Source organism: Anoplopoma fimbria, chromosome 20, assembly GCF_027596085.1.
Source record: "Anoplopoma fimbria isolate UVic2021 breed Golden Eagle Sablefish chromosome 20, Afim_UVic_2022, whole genome shotgun sequence".
NCBI lineage: Eukaryota > Metazoa > Chordata > Actinopteri > Perciformes > Anoplopomatidae > Anoplopoma > Anoplopoma fimbria.
Window position 1 is genome coordinate 17247534 of NC_072468.1, and position 21200 is coordinate 17268733.

At 39.1% G+C, this 21200-nt stretch overlaps 4 protein-coding genes across 5 annotated transcripts; 2 read left to right on the plus strand and 2 right to left on the minus strand.

Moving 5' to 3' along the window:
* The first annotated feature begins 3735 nt into the window (after positions 1 to 3735).
* On the plus strand, positions 3736 to 15321 carry LOC129109413 (visinin-like). 2 transcript variants are annotated; one of them, XM_054621480.1, is made up of 5 exons: positions 3736 to 4116; positions 6312 to 6423; positions 6892 to 6963; positions 11590 to 11598; positions 15248 to 15321. In XM_054621480.1, exons 1-5 carry the CDS (start codon positions 3736 to 3738, stop codon positions 15319 to 15321), a joined length of 648 nt encoding a protein of 215 aa, XP_054477455.1. The 2 variants fall into 2 exon arrangements, with proteins under 2 accessions (XP_054477455.1, XP_054477454.1); XM_054621479.1 differs by lacking the exons at positions 11590 to 11598; positions 15248 to 15321 and adding an exon at positions 8415 to 8565.
* Positions 8503 to 12417, minus strand: si:ch211-149k23.9 (germ cell-specific gene 1-like protein). The gene is made up of 6 exons (XM_054621477.1): positions 12222 to 12417; positions 9767 to 9949; positions 9533 to 9580; positions 9285 to 9437; positions 9053 to 9164; positions 8503 to 8933 (listed from the first exon to the last, which is right to left on the minus strand). The coding sequence occupies exons 1-6, from the start codon at positions 12415 to 12417 to the stop codon at positions 8561 to 8563; spliced, it is 1065 nt and encodes a 354-aa protein (XP_054477452.1). The 3' UTR covers positions 8503 to 8560.
* Positions 15216 to 17989, minus strand: atg12 (ATG12 autophagy related 12 homolog (S. cerevisiae)). The gene is made up of 4 exons (XM_054621481.1): positions 17786 to 17989; positions 16512 to 16648; positions 16322 to 16384; positions 15216 to 15391 (listed from the first exon to the last, which is right to left on the minus strand). The coding sequence occupies exons 1-4, from the start codon at positions 17883 to 17885 to the stop codon at positions 15332 to 15334; spliced, it is 360 nt and encodes a 119-aa protein (XP_054477456.1). The 5' UTR covers positions 17886 to 17989; the 3' UTR covers positions 15216 to 15331.
* Positions 17990 to 18009: 20 nt separating this feature from the next.
* isoc2 (isochorismatase domain containing 2) lies at positions 18010 to 20964 on the plus strand. Its single transcript, XM_054621478.1, has 7 exons — positions 18010 to 18112; positions 18243 to 18351; positions 18764 to 18888; positions 18990 to 19202; positions 19785 to 19855; positions 19981 to 20098; positions 20798 to 20964. Coding segments are annotated over exons 2-7 (594 nt in total). The 5' UTR covers positions 18010 to 18112; positions 18243 to 18350; the 3' UTR covers positions 20864 to 20964.
* The last annotated feature ends 236 nt before the right edge of the window (positions 20965 to 21200 follow it).

The window sequence follows — 21200 nt, forward strand, 5'->3', positions numbered from 1 at the left end:
GGTTGCTTTTTATTCCTTTGTCAAAATGGTTAAAGCTGATTTTTCTTGCAGCTCCTTCTTCTTTCTTATGCCTACAACATGACACATAGGCCTGATTAAAAAACAGTGAACTTCTGGTTTCCCCATTTTATATCCCCTTATGTAGTTAAAAGATTGGAAAAATCTTCCAATTCTTCATTGAAGGTATTTAATGTTTACACAGAGGGAAATATTCAAACAATGTTATTTTATTTTACCAAAGGATGTCTTGTAAATCATTTACATTGTTACAAAAAAATTGCCTTATATATTTAGTATTTTTGGGAGCTTTGGGAGATCCACATTAATAAGAAATAAAGGTATTTGGGTGTGAACAATGTTTGGCTCTACATCATAAGTATGTAAAGACTGACTCACTGGTAAGCTGGGTTTTTGAAAATGTAGAATAATAATGATATTTTATCATTGATCATTTAAAAGAGAAACCACCAAAATAGCTCCAAGTGTTTATACTAAACTGAGTAAGATACAAAGCAAATTATTTAAAATTCAGATACAAATACAGGTGAAAATTTTACGTCAGGACCAACAAAGATTGGAGCCTGCATGAAACCTAAAATGACCTCATTTCAGCAAACTGCAATCATCCGTAACATAAGCCTTACTCTCGTCAACCCAAAGGACAATAGCAGGTCTGGATTTGGAAAATCATGTTATGCGGACAAAATTGCTCCAGCCAACTAAATTTCTAAATTCTAAATTGAAATCTGAACAACACAAGTTGCTCATAGATGCATATCTTCACTTTTTGGATAGAACAGAATATGAAAGAATTGGCCAGAAATGTGGATATGTTTGTATATAAAAAGTACGGCATTGCTTACCTCAGTGTTGAATCAGGACCATAGATATCGGTCCCTTAAATTCATAGATGAGATTTATTTTTGGTCCAGATGTGTGAGGGATTTAGTGAAAGCCTTAAAGTGCTGCAGACTTTCTCTCTGGACAATAAGTGTGGAAATGTGAGCAGGGGCCCTGAGTACTGTTACCTTTATCATATACGTCACAACCTGAGGACTCACAAGATTGTTGAACACAACTGTCAAGATTGTTGTCAACGTTTGTTTGTTCCTCTCTTCCCCTGTGTGCAGTAGGAAGCTCTTGTCCGTCATTAACCATCATTATAACCCATTACCAGATATTTATCTAGGAACAACTCCCTTCCTCTTTTCCTCTTTCTTTCAGTCTTAGGAGTTGAGTCGCGTCCCACCAAGACATTGTTTGGGCTGAGAGTGGATTTTTCTGTTTTGTTTTTTCTAACATTTTCCTGTTTAGCTTTACCATTTCTCATGTCACTAAAAGAAGGTATCTTTTAGTACTTTTACTTCTAAAATGTTCTCTTTGAAACGTGACAAGTACTATTCAACAATGTGACTATCTTGAAATATTGGGCATGAATATGATGGAGTTTCTGTTACAGAGGGTATATTGAAAAGTCAAGTTTTTATCGGGTCTTTTCATGTGGGACATTAACAATAAAAAATCATACACAAATAATGTTTTTTTTAAAAACTTTGTCTTTGTCTGTGTGAGTTCACCAAGTGCAAAAAACAAGCAAATGAGTGGGCCTGACCTGTTGTGACTGAGTGAAGCAGATTTACAATATATATGTCAGCACTGACGTGGAGCTGGCTCCCGGGTCAATGCTACACAGGTGAAGATTGATATCGCCCGCTAATTGGGTTTAATGCTGCCTAGCCAACTGGGATGCTGCCAGTAGTGAGACGCTGGCCTAATTGCAGATATTTCTAGATGTGTTGACTTCAACTTACTGCACTTTTGAATGTGTATAATACGTCACTGCCTGCAAAGTAGATATATATATATATATACAGTATATTATTTTTATTGTTACAAAGCAATTTAACAGCTGCTATTCATAATTTGTCATTTCCATATTAAGTAAGTGTCAGTAATCCTGTAAGTAACGAATACACTAACTAATCGAATTATTAGTACTTCGATGCTATAGGTTGTGGTTAGACAACAATATTATATGACTCCTCATCTGCACCGCAAGTAGAAAAACATTTGTGGCCACAAATCCTTGCTTGCTCTAGCAATTAGTTGAGACTACGGTTCGGGATAGGTGTCAGCAAGTGATTTGTGGAGGGGAAGGGGTAATTCTATTGGCAAAGTCACTCAGAGGATGATGATGATGATAGTAATTGGCTAAATGTTGGATTGGGTGGGACAGGGCAGGTCAAGTAATCCAATAGATGGACTCACTGAGCATTATTATGGAGCAAAGAAAATCCTGCTGCAAAAATAAGACACAGGAAAAAAATCATATAGATTAATAAACAAAGTGTAACTAAGAAGTGCTATTAAAGCTGTCAGCTTATGCTTTCATCTGTCCCGTTTCCCACCCATGTGCAACTCTGTAACACATAAACACTGCCAAGTTAGTCAGAAACAACAGCTAAGAAAATCAAGATAATACTTTCAGTCTCATCAAAGCAGAAACTCACAGACTGATGATGTAAATGTGTCAGTCAAAGTGAGTTTGATGTTCTGATTACTTTGCCTCCTTCAGTATGGTGATGGCTGTTGACAATAAAGATGGAGACCATACAGAGAAAGCCCCAAAGGACTGGGCCTGAGTTACAAAGGACTGGTTGGAATACTTTGTGTAGGGAAAAAAAAAAAAAAAGGTAAGGAAAGACGGGCAAAAGGTTCTTGGCTCAATAAAACAAACCCAGGCTAGTGACAGAAAAGTCAGTGAAACGACATCATAGCTCACATAGGACAGGAAGGAGTTCATGCACGGAGAAGGCCGGCAGTGAAGACGGTGTGAAGGGCGTAGGTGGGATTTGAGGAGGAGGGGAGTTAAACTGCCTGGACAGATGGTAGTCTGGAATTAGATGTCAGTGGTCAACTAAACCCTTTGAAAGTCCACTACTGAAATAGCAGACAAACTGCTTAAAGATAGCTTTGAAAATAAACACCCACCTGGTGCCATGTTAACAGGCTTTCCTACAACATGTGTGCTAATGTGTTGGTCAGTGTATAAAAATAATGAGATTTATTTTTACCCTGTAGTAACAAAATATTTCTTATTTTCACAAAGTTACCTAAAGGATACAATGAAATGCATTGCACATCTTTTGATTGATCAATATAGGCTTATATAAGATTTAGACTACCACAAGGCATAATTCATAATTCTTCCTGTTTATAAATAATATAACAGAGGAATGAAATCAACGATGTCACCTGCTGTAGATCTTTCTAGACTTCCAGAACCAGTAGAGAAAAGTAGGATCCGGGGGTTCAGTTTAGTCGAAAGCTCAGCCACCGTAAATCCCCTATTAACAGAATTAACCCACTGGGATTGGGTTTCCCCCTGCCCTCCTTATCTCCAACTGTCTTACTGTTGAGACACACACTCATTTCTCCAGCCAGCGTCTACTCACACAACACACAGGTAAGCTTCCCCTACATTTTGATCATCTTCACAATGTGATTTCTTTTTAGCCGTTTGATACAATTCAGGATTTCATATGTGGACTGTACCATATGTGTAAATCTATTGTTCTACTTGCAGGTCTCGACAGAAGAGGTCAAGCCAGTAAAGAAATAACTTCAACAAAGAGGACGTTCAGGTGGCACAGGACAAGAAAAACTCAGGTGGCAAATATTTGCCGGTGAGTCTGTAAGAACTGACAGATTACTAAAACACTTAAAGCAACCACCATGGGAAATACTACCAGTAGCGCAATGTCGAAGGAGATCCTGGAGGACCTCAAGCTCAGCACCAAATTCACTGAAACTGAGATCTCCCAGTGGTACGAGAACTTTCAGAAGCAGTGCCCGACGGGACGCATTACACCAGAAGAGTTTGAGCAAATCTACTCCCGCTTCTTCCCTGACAGCGATGCCAAGAGCTATGCACGACATGTGTTCCGCTCCTTTGACACCAATGACGATGGCACTTTGGACTTCAAGGAGTACATCATCGCTCTGCACATGACCTCCACTGGGAAGACGACACGGAAACTGGAGTGGGCCTTCTCGCTGTTTGATGTAGACAAGAACGGATACATAAACAAGACAGAGGTGACGGAGATCTGCCAGGTGAGGGGGAATACAGTGATGTGTAAGATAAGGATGAAATAATAATACATTCTAATTGTGGTTCTGGTATGACAAAAAGCCATTAATGGTTTCACCTATTTCTATAGTGTGATGATGAATCTTGACCTAAACATTTTGCCTCTTCAGAATAATTTATTTAATTGTATGGAGAGTAGTATCAAACCATGTTGACTAAGAGTGACAAAGACAGAAAGGCTATTTTTATTCTACCATAATGTTCATCTTTATCACTGCTATAAACATATAATATCAGACATTTAAGCTGTTCTGTTGCTCACAGTCCTTAGGGAAATGTTTTAGTCGAGGATGTCAAAGCTACAACAGACAGACAAAAAAAGAGGATTACTTGACATTATGCAATCCAATACCATTGGCATGTAGTATATTCTATTTTTTTTAGTTTATAACGTTCAATATTCCTTTAAATTGATATACCAGTGAGGTGTTGATATAACTCTATGGTCGTTTTGGTTTAAAGTAGAATATTTTCTTATTGTTGGCCTGCATTATATTGTCAGGTCTTCCTGGAATTTCTCCCTCTCCCTTTGACGTCCATTTAAAATGAGTTGCTATTTATTGAAAAGTGTAAAAGTAGGTCTAAGTAGTAATTGCCAGCCCAATTAGCCAGTCTATTTGAGCCTCAAACCCCTGATAATCTCTGTGATTACAGGGTTAACTCTCAGAAACGTAGGCAGTCCTACTCTTAAGCAAGACTACCCTTGCATTGCTCTGTGTCTAAAGAGCGACTGCTCATCAGCCCCGACTCTAATACAATATTTCTGTTATTCATTAGGCTGCCACTTTTGACTGTTCATTGCATTTATGCTAATCACTGAATACTAGTTGTTAAACATTGTTTTCATATCATCAAAACTCAGATGGAGGTTGTACAGCTTCTTATCTTTTGCTCAAATGATATTGCATAGTAAGAGGTTTAGACAGATCAGATGTCTATCCAGCTGGCATTGTGATGGTATTTTAATTCCTGGCCAACTTGACTGAGTCCATGTGCATCACATTTAAAACCAATGAACAAATAGCTACATTTTAAAGCCACACTGCCAAAAGTTCAACAACCTACAACAGAATTAGACTCTGTGGAGAGGTAGTAAATAAACAGATCTGTCATATGCACAGAAACCAACATCATTATTTCAGAAAGATAATCCAGAGTGTCTGTTTTCATTTTGGGGTTTGAAGTGGGAAACAATCCCACTTCAGGAAGGTAGCCAAAAGCAAAGTCTAGTGTAGTACACTACACTGATATGATATGATAGACTAGCTAAGAGAGGGTGTAAATACAGTGTATATTTGAGGGTGACCACATTTGTATGACTGCTTGATATAGATCGGTGTTTTTATTTATAAATTACCAGTAAATGCTATTCATCTATAAGTGTGAACTATATAGACAACAAGAACAGAGGGGCAAGATGGAGAGACAGTCCAGGGAGAAAAGAGAGGACATCTTGGTGTTTGGCCTGTGGCCTGAGTCTTGGCACTAATCCATGTTAATCTAGGTGTCTTAAATGTGGGAGATGAGTGCTTCCTCTCTAAGTGGGACACACACTTAAAGGCCTGAACCTAAAGTGCACAGTCATTTAGTCATTTACAATCCGCTGGATTCTAAGTGGCATATTCCAGATTTACTATCTGTGAGAAATGACACACAGGCCCGCATGTGCTGCCATGGGCTGCTTGATTATTAATTAAGTCACTTTTAAATTATATACAGAGTCTCCATGTTAATTGTGATGCCCAAGCCCTCCAGGATTGCTCTTGTAGCTGCATTTGGGAAGCAGATCAGCCGACATGTGGGGATTGCAGGCTACATTTTATGTAAGATTTAAGTGTGGGCTACTTGATTTGGTTGTATTCAGCCAAGTCGTACAGAGTATACATTGACTAATGACAGTAATCAGGGACTAGACATAAGAAAAAGTGTTGGCCTCTAGCTTTTCTCTAAATGTCAAGTTGTTTTGCATCAGACGCTCTATAAACCACAAAACACTAATTAACTTGAGCTTACTCACTTGTCCTACAGGCTACACGCTTGGTTTGCACACATTTCTTTTCTGTGCAGTATTGTGCTGTTGTCTTTCCATACATTATTTGTGTGAGCGAAACGATGCAGCATTATCACAGCTCTTGTACCCAACCCCCCCCCCTCTCAGGCCATATTTAAGCTGATCCCCAAGGAGGAGCAGTGCAAGCTACCAGAGGATGAGAGCACACCCGAGAAAAGAGCCAACAAGCTGTGGTCGTACTTCGAAAAGAAAGACAACGGTAAAGGAAATATCACACACACACATGTCTATACATTGTGCCCCCGCCGTGCATTGCGGGTCACCGTGTTTTTATCACTATGTACTTATGTTAGAGAGAGATGAAGGCAGTGTAAGCTCTTTCTACCTTTCACCAGCAGCTGCTCTTACATCCTGAAGATTACATATTACAGCTGTTTGGCTTAACAATAATACGTGCAATAAATCCACCTGGGGGCACAACCCCGAGTTACAGCATCACATGTGTCATGCAAGCTTTATTATGTATGTAGCAGCCATGTATCATGGAGCCTCAAGTGACTCCAGTGCTTTCCATGCTACTGTCATTCACATAAGCAAACCCACACAAGAGATAAGACCGGATTTCTTAGATAAGATGAAGACGCATTATTCAACCTCATCTTTACCCCTCACTTCTTACTGTACATCTTGTTTACTGTGTTCTGTTACTTTCTTTTTCCCCTCATAGAGCGACTGGCTGAAGGAGAGTTCATCAAAGGAGTGATTGAAAATGAGAATGCAATGCGTCTTATCCACTATGAACCAATAAATCAATAAATGTATTCGTACTCTGTCCACTCTCACTAGATCCACTCAACCCCTCTGTGTAAATACTCTTTTCTGCAGTGTTGTTTATGTCATATTGATGATGAATTCATATCAAATAGAGGCTAAATGAGGCAAATTATGGCGTAGCATTTGAAATGTGTTTACAGTTAAAAAATAAGATTTATGGTGACTGTTATTGATGCAATACATAATATAATTATAAAGGATATGTATGGTAATGATTGTCCTTCTGTTAATCTTATAAATGGTTCAAATTTAATTTTGGCTCCGGAGAAATTAATGGTAATCACAACTATATAAGCATCATACCTGATTATTAGCTCATTCATTTTTTTTACAGACCTGGAAATGTCTTAATAAAGGTTTTAGCTCTTTAGGAATGTCTATTCACTGTACAATTAATTAAAGGTTTTCTCATAAATCTGTGCTTTGAAAATCAATTTATTTGTCTTTCCCAGAAAACAATGAATTCTTCTATGACCTGGAAACAAACGGTATAAGATAGTGCTTACATAAAATGTAATTTTAGGTCTTAAGTTTTCAATTGTGTTTATCCCAGAAAGTAAATCTGTAAATGTAAAAACCTACAAACATTTAAGATAAATGTTGGTACACTTATTTTAATTTAACACTAAACACAGTAGATAACTGAATGTGTTATCCAGTTTAAAAAAAAGATTTCCCTGAAATTTTTCATGGTGCATTGTATATACGCGCACGTGTGTGTGTGTGTGTGTGTGTGTGTGTGTGCGCGCGGCCTGTCAGAGTGCGTGCCTGTGTCTCTTTCCAACTTCCAGTCTGACCCCCCACAACCCGCTGCCCCCTCCATCCCTTCACATGCTTTCCATCTCTCCCCACTCTATTCCTCCTTCTTTCCATCCAACTCGGGATTACTGGTTTACACATAATCTTCTGTTCAACATCAGAGAGCAGACTTTTCAAAATCTCTGTAATCTTTCTTTCACTGTGTGTCTATCGTACGGGTTCGTCTGTGCATCTGCAGTGTTTGTTGTAGCCTTTGGTAAACATGCATTGCATAAAAAAGTTTGTCACAAGAGAGAGGAGAGTTTGAAAAAGGAAGCATGTTGCCACTCAGATAAATTTGAATATATTGTATATTTACTCTTAAGGACAGGCTGATCTGTTAAGGTTTCAACAGGAGAAGAAGCATCGACCCTGTCTAAGCAGTGAAAAGATCATAGTCCTTGTACATTGCATGTTATTATATAAGCAATCAAATAATTTAAACATACAAATGTATATGCGTTTACATGTAGAGACACACATTTACTTTCCTAGCATGAGGCACTGAGAAATACCCAGAAAAATCACAGTCTTGCATGTCAGTGTGACATATTTATATACTGTTGTCTTTGCAGTTTGATATGCATCGATATGACCGGCCTTCAACCATAAATTAGTATTTCCCAACTTCACTGAAAGTGAAAGTGAAAGAAAAAGAAAAACAGGATCTGTTTGCTCACATTGATCCGTCTCCACCACGGTGACAGCGTCTTCACTTGTTCAGTTTTTCAGCCCTTTTAAGTTGATGGATATAAAAAAATCCCCTAACAAGGTGAATCAACTCGGTCCATGGCCTCGTCCATCTCATCCATCTCTCTCTCACAGTCTTCACACCCCTCAGGGCCACAGCCTCCTACCAAAACAAGCGTTGGTACATCCCCATTTCCCACTCCAACCACACTGCCATTCGGGGCCCACGCCACGTCGATCATGCCGTCTGGACACTGCAACAGGCCGCTGACGGAGTAGAGCCCGCCTCCTGGAACGACCTCATCATAGGAAGGAGCATGAGTGGCGGCTCTCGCTTCCTCCAAACGGAGCCTCTGTTTGCGGCGGAGCTCGATGATGGTCTTTGTGTAGGAGTTGAGCGTGACCACAGCCGCCCCCATACAGCAACTGAAGGACACCCAGGCAAGACTGGGAACAGGGGAGATTTAGCATAATTAAAAGATAGAAGACAAACATGTAAAAAAACAAGTACGTACATGCTTTAACAATACAGGCTTGTATGCTGTCCCAAAAGAGAAGCCACCTACGCAAAAGACCAGCCGTAGTCCCAGGACTGAGGCCTCCAGTCCTTCGGGCCCACAATGACTGTCATCTGAAACACTGTGGTGTACATCATGTGGGCCACCATCCCAAGAAGACCTGTATGGGGGGTGAAACAAACCAAAAATAGACAGAAAAAAGAGATTACCATGCAAATAGAGAATGATATATGGAGGAGGTTGTTATAAGTTAGTTAAATGTAAAAAATGTAAGGATCACCTGATAACACAGTACATATAGCTGCATAGGCATTAATTTTTAGCGAGTGCATCTCTTTCTTGGAACACAAGACTTCCAGCCACATCAGTAAGAAGCCCATCCCCAGCAGACCGATGTACGTAAACTCTGAAATGACTGAGAGCCAGAGCACACCTGCAACATTGAAAATAAAAACACAATCAACACACATGAATTACACATTAAAAAAAAGCAATAATAATGCCACGTTTTTTATATTTCATATATACCTTGTGTTTCTCCAGGTGTTAACTCTATAAAGCTTCGACATTTCTCCCCTGCCAAACCAAATTTACAGATATGAACAGAATGAAGACAGAAGACATTGTTCTTTGAGAATAAATGCAAAGATTTGGCGGAGAACTGTGACTGAAAATAAATTATGAAAACATGTGAAAAATGATTGTGACCCGATGCAGGTGTGTTACTCTATGTGTGTTTGGACGTGTGCTTTGTGGCCTCACCATCGCTGTGTTTCTCACAGCTTTCCCAGAAACCAGTGTGGAAGTATCGAAAAGCAAACTTGTCTTCTCCCGTCTCCCAGATGTACTGAACTGCGTTGGCCAGCTGCCTCTGTCTGATCTTGGCCAGCTCGTCCCTCCTGGCTGGAGACAGTGTGCGGTTGAAGGGGTTCTGGGTGGGACTCTCTGTGTGACGGGACAAGAGGGTGACAATGAAAAAAGCATCTTAGGTACATGTCTTTTTTAACTTGCTTAGTCCTGTTATAGATAATGGAGTTGGTGGCAGGAGCAGAACCAAACAAGCACTGGGTGGACCATTTATTCACAGCTCGTAGCATCAAGACAGCAACGCATTCATACTTAAACACATCTGGGGGCCATCTTTATTCTCCAAGCAAATCCAGACCAGCACTAGCAGATATCATGCAAACATTAAACAAACTCAGGACCCTGTTCCTGTCAGGTACAAGCATTAAAAACTGATCCAACATACAGAACATGTATGACATCAACAAACACTGAAGTGAATACTGCAAATGCACTCCAACCTCACAAATATCAAAAAGGGTTATTTGATTGAATATTTTCCATCGTCCATCGAAATGATTGGATTATAAAAAAAAAAGAGTATGAGCTTTAGAATAGAACGGAGAAACAGTGAGCCCAAAAAGTGTGTTAATCACACCGTCGTCTCAAAAGTAACATGCCTCTGTGTTTTTCATTCACATGCAGGCTTGTCAGCTAGCACCTAGTCATCCCACGTGTGTTTGTACATCATGTTTAGAAGCAAAAGGGAGACTTAAATCCACCTCTGTAAAGATGGATCTTTTTTTACAAGTACACAAAGCACATGTAGTTATGAAAGATGATTCCTACGTGCAGTAAGAGATGTTAATCTCATTGTGGATTAAGCATATCTGTTGAGAAAAAAAAAACAAGCAGCAGGCAGAGCGCTCGTCCCCATGGAGCAATACACCTTTGGGATCTACCCTCACACCCTGCATGATAATATTAAACCATATTTAAGGGACAAAGGTACATTCGAAAAGAGATTAAAAAAAAAAATCAAACCAAGGACAATCGTTTTCTCACATGGGGAGAAGCCTGTCAGTTTATCCACTCAGATTAGTTTGAGGTATTGGTTGTTATGCAGTGACACTACTGCTGTAATCAGGTTCAAAAGTCAAGGCCAAAATTTTGGTAAAGTCAAAGTCAGAAAGCTGCAATTTATATCCTCGGGACGTTTTGGAAGACATAAGAGACAAATCACGATGACAAACTGACCACATGACACTCAAACAAAGATGTGACATAAAGTGTGCACATTTAACACGTTCAGCATGGGATGCATTCATTCACAGGTGCCTCAACAAGCACTGTGGATAGTGAGCTCCAAAGGCTCATTCTTGACCTTGGGTACTTTGATAAATTACTCTTTATTTAAAGTCAACTTTTTTCCATTACAAAGAGTTTTCAATCACATCTCAGAGTTTAGTCGATGTACTTGATCTGCTCCAGTCAGATAGAGTCTGCCACTGAAGGCTGTGAGATGCAGTTGAACGTTTCAGAAAAGCCTATTGGTAGACCTTGAGACATGATTGTTTTGTCAAATAATGGTGATTGTATAATAAATATATAAATGATACAACTGTCTGATGATCAATTGAGCAGGATAATGCATCGTTTCTTAAAACAATGGTGCATTATCCTGCTGAGAGTGTACGTATGAAACAGAGTAACGACGATGATGGGTGGTACCTGGTCAGTAACGTTTCAACATTCAGATTATGCCCGACTATTGCAAAAGCCTAATGCCTGGAAAACAAATGAACCCCGTGAACTCATGCTGTTTACTACAAATTGTGACCTGCCCGTGAACGTGTTGCAACAGACATCAGGATTAGTCACCAGGCAACTTTTTGTAGTTTAGTATTGTCTTCTCTTGGGCAAGCAGAAAGCTTAATATTTTAAAAAAAACTCCTATTCACCACTGTGGAACATAACAAAACACATTTACGTTGCGGTACTGTACATCAAAAAAATGTTGTGGTACGTTACACTTGTACTTCGCCACATGTTGTACTTTTTATTCAACTAGATTTATTTGACAACTGTACTAACTAATTACTTAACATTTGAAATAAAGAACACACAAACAACTTCCTTAATAAGGTTCTATATACGTTGTGCATCACTATTGACATAACTAATGTATACTTGTTGCTTCCTTGTTAGCTAGAAAAGTCTTTAGAAGTCAACTTTTTTTTTCTAATTTGTAGAGTTCTACCTCAAAAATGAATGCAACATTTTTGTTAATGAGATGCTAAATCTGTGTATGTACACTAATAATAATAATAATAATAATAAAGTGTTTTTGCCCAGGAAAGTACAGTAACTAAACATCTCCAGCTTGCCTGCTAAATGATCTGTTGAGACTCAAAAAATTGTGGACATCTACCTGTGGTGTAAGGCTCGCTGTTGTTCTGACCGCAGTTCTTCATTTTGACGGGTGACAGGCAGAGTGGCTTCACCACCTTGTGGGTGCCCTCACACCAGTAAGAGGTGCAGAGAGCCAGGATGGAGAGGGCCAGAGCCAGAGAGGTCAAGGTCAGGGAGAGCAGGGAACGAGATCGACGGGACATACACTCCAGCATGGCCACACAGGTGAAGAGGGAGGCAGCGGGAGGCCAGAGAGAGAGATAGGGGGGAGAGAAAGGCAAAGAGAGGGCAGATGCTGCACGTGGGAAGAGGACAAACAGGACAGAGGGCACGACAGCAGTCACAGATGGAGCAGGGAGGGCAGGACAGATGTTTTGGGCCGGTTTAAAGAGGTGATGAGCTGCCAGGTTTAAATGGAAAGATAAATACGATGTAACAGTACAGGCAGAAGATGACAAAACACAGCTGACAAAGTGATACTTTGTGATTAAAAGAGAGGAAGATCAAGAGAGCGGGAAGGGAGGGAGCCGGATAAGATGCTCTAAAGTTGGTACATGTGGGAAAGGACAGATGGAACAAAAAAAATGAACAAGAGGGGATTTAGGTGGACGGGGGTTCACTCTCGGAGAAATGCAAAGACATAACAGAATGCTGGCCGGAGAGCGTTAATGTGATATCCTGCCTTTGGTCACTGTGGTGAATGATTGTGGCCATACATCCCCTGACTTGTAGACCCTTTTGTGTGTGCATTTAATAGATCAGTGTGACTGTACCAAAAAAACACTTAAAAAAGACTAGTATGCTTTTAAGAGGTGATAGAGGACATATTTAAACCCATTTCATCACCTTTTAAATTGTTGAATAGAGCACATACAGGCTAAAACCAGGGTGTCTATATGGTGACATCTGACTTTGTTGAATATCAGGGAGCCATAAAAGTGTGTGAGGTCACATAGGTCCTCCAGCTGGGCTATGAAAGAGCAAGTTATGTGTGCTATTCATGTGACTCCGGCTAATATCTTCCTGCTTCCTGATTAACTCACTCAGGCCTGACCCTGCCGCTCATTATGAACTCCACTGCTGGACCCTAAGTCAGTGGGAGACAAGACGGAAGGGGGCAAAAACAAGAGATTACTTTTTTTGATGAAATTATGGATAAACCACAGTCCTAAATGAATTTTTTGCTAGTAATCCCTGGTAATCTTCTTTAATCTGTTTGTGTTAGGTGCGTTTTAGTGTGAAGTGAATTCTGACCATGTCTGATGTTCCTCTCTCATGCAATGTCTCCCCGTCAGCTCACAGATCCTGAAATACAACAGAGCATTAGTTAAACCAACTGAATTCAGCACAATGCCTGATCTACATGGGAACCCAACAATGGTGGTTTCTAGTACCTAAAATAATGATGACAATAAACAATGTAAGTAACAACTTTGGAAAAAAGTTGAGATCATTGTGGCTACATGTTGACTACAATCTGTATGTTTCTGTTCATTTTTTATACTGTATCTATGAAAAGATTTGTACAATCTGTGTAACATGTACAACAGCCAACGAATAAGGCCTAGCTGTATACGGTATGTGACCTGCACTCTGTTTATCCCCTGATATGATCATCATTATATTATCCAGTGTCAATTTCTTCTCAATTATAATTACTCTTCAGCTATAACATATTGAACATGTACAGTGTGCCCAATACAGCATTTATTTAAAGTTAACAGCATGAACAAGTTGGGTGCAAGTTTATCTTTAGATTTTGACAGAATTTTACATGAAGACCTTAACAGCGATATACATTTTAGGTAATCTTCAAAGAAAATTGGAAATTCTTTGAAAACATTTACAACAACAGAAACAAATATTAAAGGTAATTGTTTTTTCAGATGTTTGTCTGTCTTGACAAATATTAAGTAGCTGATTAGAAAATGAACACACACCATTTGCCTCATTTTAACCCGCACTCACTAGCAAAATACAATATACCCATTTAGGCTTAAACAAAAAAGCAAATATGCTATTGTAAGTAAAAATTGATTTTTTTTTTCTGTTAGTGAGAAAATAGTGAATAATGCACAAAATAAAAACGGGAAGGTAAAGTCTATTATTAATTAATTATTACTTGTTTAATCTTAACATCAATGCATAACACAAAGCTACTTGGTTTCACAATCATAAATAACAAAGAAAAGCATCAAATTCTAACACAAGAGAAGATTTGTAAAAAAAAATGACTGAAATTATACATTTTCTGCTGACTGACTAATCTTTTCCGCTCTAGTAATCTTTAAAATAATCAGTGAAAACCACCTACCTAAGATATTTCTCGCTCTTCAGGTCAAACATGAGCTTTCCACCACAGAGAAACACGTTCCCGTCTTGCAGTCCTCAGTTATGTCTGCCTTGTTCGAGAGCCCTTAAAAAGCTCCTTAGGAACTGGATTTTAGTTGCTCCATCTTGAACCGATTCTCCGTGTCACTAACCTCTTCATCTTTGCCCTCTGTATCTGTCACTAGTACTCCTCCTCCAGGAGTGGCCCTTACCTCTCCAGCTGCCCCCCTCCCTTTAAATCTCCTGGCCAATAGTTGGACTGCGATGAGAGACTGATGGAGCGACTGAGCGTCTGTCTCCACGCTACTCTACTCTCTTTTCTGTCTTTCTTGGGAATTTATGTCACAAACCCATCCTGAATCATGTAATCCCTCTAAGTCCATCTGTTACTGTGGTGCCCTCTCACTTCCCGTGTCTGTCCCTTTTCGCAACCTCCCAAAAACCTTTAACACCAGTCTGAGCTCTAAGCAAATTTGACTTTTTACTAGGTATTCATTTATTTTACCAAAAGAGTGAATTATGAACCAAAGTATCCATATGATTGAGCTTTTCCTTTGTTCCCCTTAATCAGTACCAGCGCTCTGCAAAGCCAAATCCTGTGCCTGCTAAGTTAAGTGTATATTTTTGGGTGAAAAATGTGATGCCTTGAAAAAAACAAAACAGTAGAGAAGCTTCATATAGTTACAATAATTTATTTACAATATGTATGTACAGAAAAACTGAAAGAAAAAAAATGGCAAAAACAACATTGTGTCTATGAGGATGAATTTAAGGAAAGGGGGAGGTGACGGGAGCAGTTTAACCCCAGGCTTGAGATTTACAGTAATGTAGAATGAGCTTTCCATCGCTGCCAAAACACTGAAAAAGAGACAAAGAGAGAAAGAAAAATACATTTATGTTAAATGTTTAACAAAATACTAAGGCAGAAGAGTGATTTGACATTACAGTTCCAAAATGACTGTGTAAAATAATTAATGTTTACTGTTAAATTTAATTTTATATCATTGACCTGTGGAGCAGGGAGAACGGATGTCTACTGTGAATTCTGGACCTTGAGGTCTTTGCTGTTACTTTAATCAGTAGTTAAGGATTTTGGCATTTCTTAAATGGAGCATCCCTCTTATTGCCCCCTCTGCTGGTCAAAGCTCCACATGAGCATTTCACTTCTATGGGCTGAGCCCCACATATGGTAAAAACATTAAGTTATACTGAATATCACGACAGTATCTGTTAGAGCGTGTATATACAGTACGTCTCCTATAAAAGGTTAAATGATATATTTAGAGAATGTTTACATTATTGATAAGTTCCATCCGTAATCACTAATCGCCGGTAATCACTTACTAAATAAAACAAACAATATTTAAATATTTGTTATTGACAAGTAGTGTAGTAGTTAACATAAAAAACATATTGTTTGGACATGTTGTAATTTTATGACATGGTTTAAGTTTGTGTGTAAGGTCCAGTTACTAGCTTTAACTGCGAATTTCAACCACAATTTATAGTCTTTATCAGTGAATTGAAGTGAAATCAAGCAAGTTTTTTCTCAGAAAAAGCCAGCGAGGGGACTTTGGAGTTTAGTTATTTTATTACACATCCTGTTCCAAAGGTCGAGAATGAACACCTATGCTCATGTTTTAAATGGATAAAAAAAAACAAAGAAGACAAAAGTGAATCATGTTTATCTGCCGTTGGTTTCTCTTTTCAATCGTCATTGCTAAATGGTACTATTTAAGGAACCCACTAGTGTCACAGGGCATTAAAACGTGTGTTTTATGTACTCACATCAAAGAGGACGCCTACATCTTGATCCGGTGAGGGGGCAAATGACTGGTTAACATAAATGAACTGGAGGGAAAAAAAGCAGATACAGTTAAATGTAAAGAATTGAAAGACCTGAAGCATGTTTTTAAAACCTCTGTCCAAGACATGAATTTAGAAAGTGACCAAACGAGTAGACCAACTTCATTCTTACCAGTTGTTCACTGCCTTCAAGCTTGAGGAAACGAGAGATGAACTGAGACAGGGATTGTACCGTCCTCCCCCTGTCCACCGCCCACTTCTTTGTTTTCATTATAGGAGTGTCTCCCACTGCCTTCAGCAGCACATCAACTATAAAAATGGAGAAAAGTGAAAGTGCTGCCGCCACAAGCCAGACTGGTCCGGGCAAATCTAAGCATGAACTGTTCAGGGGAATTTCGAGAGAAGTTGAATCCAGTGACGCATAACCACTGCTGCACAGTGGAAAAACAAAACCATGATGATGTGCTTCCAGTCAGGAATTAGAGAAACTGCAGAATTACATGCCTTTATATTAGGCCGATGCAATAAGGACAATAAAAATGAGTACACCCCTTGGGAGTTTAAACTATTTGTTATTATAGCCTAACATTCCTTTTGTGCAAAATTCCCTTAATGAAACTGTGATGTTTATTTCAATTATTTTAATTTCCTATTGCTTTCCTGTTTGGTACAATTGTGAACTACATTCTCATGTATACCTACTTGAAAACCATTTTACTTGATGTAATGATACACTTTGGGATTCACTTTTGTCAAATATTTGCCTTGATGATGGTCTAGTGACAAAAAACTAAAAGATTTGCATTGGACCATCAGACTTCAATTCACCTTTTACTTTTACTTTAAATCGTATGACCAATTTATATCATAGATTAGATTAGAAGTTTGGCCATACATCTGCAAAATGATTATGCTGTATCTTGATGACTCTGATTGGGTTTCATCTTTGGGTTGTTATTTACACGCAAAATTCATCATCTATTAAAAAAGGAGAGTATTTCCTGAATACACTTTTTACAAACCCCCAAACATATAACAGATATTTTCAATAAACTGAGCTGTCACAGTTTTAGGCGAACTGGAGTTTGATACCTCAGCGTTAATACAATATTCTCATGTGCAAGTTGTGCAGTTGTTATTGGCATTAATGTAAAATATATTTGATACGTTATGAAAATAAACAGCCCCTCTGAAAAACACGTATCCTATAAGAGCAAAAAGACATGTTGCCTTGATAAACATTAGCATTAGCTTTAGCCCATTCCCAAACCGGAAAGCTACATGTTGATTGGTTAAGCAGAAAAACGAAGTGTTCCTATTGGCCAGAATATCTGTCAATCATTGGCCACGTCATAAACCCGGAATTGTTTCCTCTTGCAATATCAACAAGGCTCGTAAACAAATGGTTGTTTCTCCCTTCATTTTTTATATATTACACTGGCTTACTTTTTTTCTTATCATCGTTCGTCGTGGAGTCGTCTGACGGCGGTTGTGACTCCTCTTTTGGCGTTTCTATCGGGGACTCTGTGTTGTCAGACATCTTCATGTGACCACTTTGGGTTTCTCTATGGCTCCCACCCACCTGAGCTAGCAAGGCGATTCGCGGCGAACACTGGCTGCTATTGGTTCACAGAAACGTCAATCACCAAAACACGCAATTCTATTGGTCGGTACTCTATTGACGATGCGTGAAAGGCTGTGGAACTTGTGTGTCTTCTAAGCTACATGCTAGAGTAGTTATTGTTTTCATTTTGCAATATATTTGTTGATAACGTAAGTGTTGCACTGATGTTTGTCTGCTATTTGGTTAATATTTTGCCGTTTTTATGTTGTATTGAATGCATTCTTTACCTTACAAGTTAAATAGGTAAGGTCACATTACAGTTGGTTTCTCATTACACAGGAGGCGTCACATTGGACATTATACTTTAACCTGACAGTTGAACTTCTTACGTGTCCTGTTGAACCTGTCACCCACTCATCCTCACAATCGGACCATTCATACAACAACAGTAAGTAAAACATTTATTTTTTATATTTCAGTTCGCTCAAATAACAAAATAACCTAGGATCGCAGTCATCACCATGTTGCTCCAATTCATTTGTGTAACGCTAGGACACCAGTATGTCTCATCGTTATGAAGGCAATGCAACACAATGGAGGAAATATTTTGTACAAGGAAGAGAACCTCTTTCCTCCTTAAGTAAACACACATTGCACCAATGAGAAACACATAATTAGAAGTTCCAAATAAAGCTCAAAAGTAGCCTCCACATTGCAAACATCACATGCTTATTTCTTCAGGTGTTATTTGTTAAAAAGCTTCAGAGCTATTTTAATGCCACCCCCAACACTGTACCTCTGGAATTGTACTTTAATGTATCTGAATACAATGTTCTTTTTCTGCGACTTTGCTTTTGTAGTGGCAAGAGTAGGCAGGCTGTCCACCAATGATACAGTGCTCCTCCTGTGTGACATGCAGGAGAAGTTCAGACCAAACATCTTCCAGTTCCCCAACATCGTCAGCAATGCGGCCAGATTGCTCCAGGTTTGAAATACTCTCCATCACACAACTATCTCAGTGTCTGTCAGTCATACCAGACATTAGTGTGTCAGTATTCATTACTTCTCTCCTTTTTTTCCTCACAGGCCAGTCGTATTCTGAGCATCCCCTGCATTTTGACAGAGCAGTACCCTAAAGGCTTGGGTCCCACAGTACCTGAGCTGGGAGCAGAAGACCTGAAGGCTCATGCTAAAACTTCCTTCACCATGATGATAGAGGAGGTGGAGAAGGAGCTAAAGGCCCTGGGGAACCCTAAGCAGGCTATACTGTGTGGAATAGAGGCACACGCCTGTATCGCAGTAAGAACACATCATTGCAGTATAGCTGCTTCATAAAACACAACATAAAGACAAATGGGAGCTTACTTCCAGTAATCAATGCATTTAAGTTCACAGTCATGTTCATCCTCTACGTTTGTGCTTTAGTTGACATCAGGCTTCAATGAAGCACGCTTATCCCCTCTCTATTTTAAATATATTTTTAGTGTGCACAATAGTTGTACTAATCAGGAAAACACAATTATTTGCAGGTTTGATTTTTCCAGTTGGCTTTCCTACCGTTCTAAATTAAGGGTAACAATGCCTCTACACATCAGCACGTGCCTAATACATTCTTGCATGATATTTTTTCTTTTTGTTGCCATTGGGCCGGAGGAAAAAAAAAAAAGAATTACTGCCCCTAACACAATTTCCAAGATAGTTTGAAGTGCATCTGAATGTGTATGTTTGTTGTATATGTTTGCTAAAAATTCTAGTCATGGCAGCTAAGAATGACCAAAAACATAGATGTGACAGATGATATTTAAGTTACTATTAAGTATTGTAACTGTCATTTTGTGCCACAGAGCTTCAGTTAATGAATCTTCTTCTCTTTTTCCACAGTGCACAACATTTGACCTTCTTGAAAAGGGAATGGAGGTTCATATTGTGGCTGATGCCGTCTCATCCAGAAGGTATCTTGTATTTTTTGTTGCTATAGAGCATCATTATCACCTGCATTAAATGCGGATTTGTTCCTGTGTGTGTCTGGAAACTTTATATAGGTGTGTGTGACTACTTTTCTTGTCTCCCTCCACAGTCAGACGGACCGTTTGTTTGCTCTGTCTCGACTGAAACAGAGCGGAGCTTTCCTCACCACCACAGAGGCTGTTCTGCTGCAGCTGGTTCAAGACGCCAGACACCCCAACTTCAAGGAGGTGCTTACTTCTGCTGCTCTCTGTTGCACTCCTGAGTAACTTTTGTTTGTTTAAATATGTCATAAACCTACAAGTCCTGCCGTATAACCCCCGACTGCAGTCAAAAACAGTGTTTAGTGCAGCCAAAAATACACCGCCTACATTCTTTATTACTGACACTGTCAACCAGTTACAAGTGATCTTAGTAGTTTGAGGTGACACTTCATACTGCAGTGATCCAACCCAAACATAATAATAATAATAATAATAATAATAATAATTGTATTTGTATACCACTTTTCAAGCTGGGAGCACAACGTGCTTTCCATAAACAGCAGATCAATACAAAATCTAAAGAAATCAAAACAGCAAAATATAATTACACAATTAAGAGACCGTATAAAATACATTTACAGATGAATCATTCAAAAGCATATATGATAGGACAGGTGAAACAATTTAAATAAACTTAACATAAAGTGGTTACACAACAGAGCTATATTTAAAATGAACACATAAATAAAATTCATCGTCAGGCAAGAAAGGCAAGTCGGTAAAAATTTGTCCTAAGACAGGACTTAAAAGCGGAAACATGGCACATCTTTCAGTTGTAAAGCTGCCAACTTGCCCTTTTAAGTTTGCCAAGATTGTTTGTTTTAATTCTGATAATGCCGCCAGTATAAGGTCTGAAAGTGACAATCATATTTTCTTTTTTAACAGATCCAGAAGCTTTTGGCCCACCCGTCCCCTGACACCGGCCTCCTCTCCTTCTTCAGCGCTCTGTAGGGAGATCACCTGTCATTCTGTCCCACATATACTGTACAGAATTTCACTGCTTCCAACAGAGTGAGAAAGTGCTTCAATAAAGTGACGCTGCTATAAATCTGTACTGTTTTTGAGTGTTCACGTTTCTGAATCAAACCTTCATGCCTTGTTTGATAGTACGAGGTTCTCCTGGGTCAAAACAGTTTGAAGACAAACATACAGGTTGTTCCTCTTTATTGATATCCTGGTCCAGACCACAGCTTTTAGAAAAACGTCTACTTCAAGCTGTGAGAAGCTGGAGAGGAGGGACCAGCTCCCAAAGGCGGGCACAGAGAGTGATGTCACAAAGAGGGAGGGG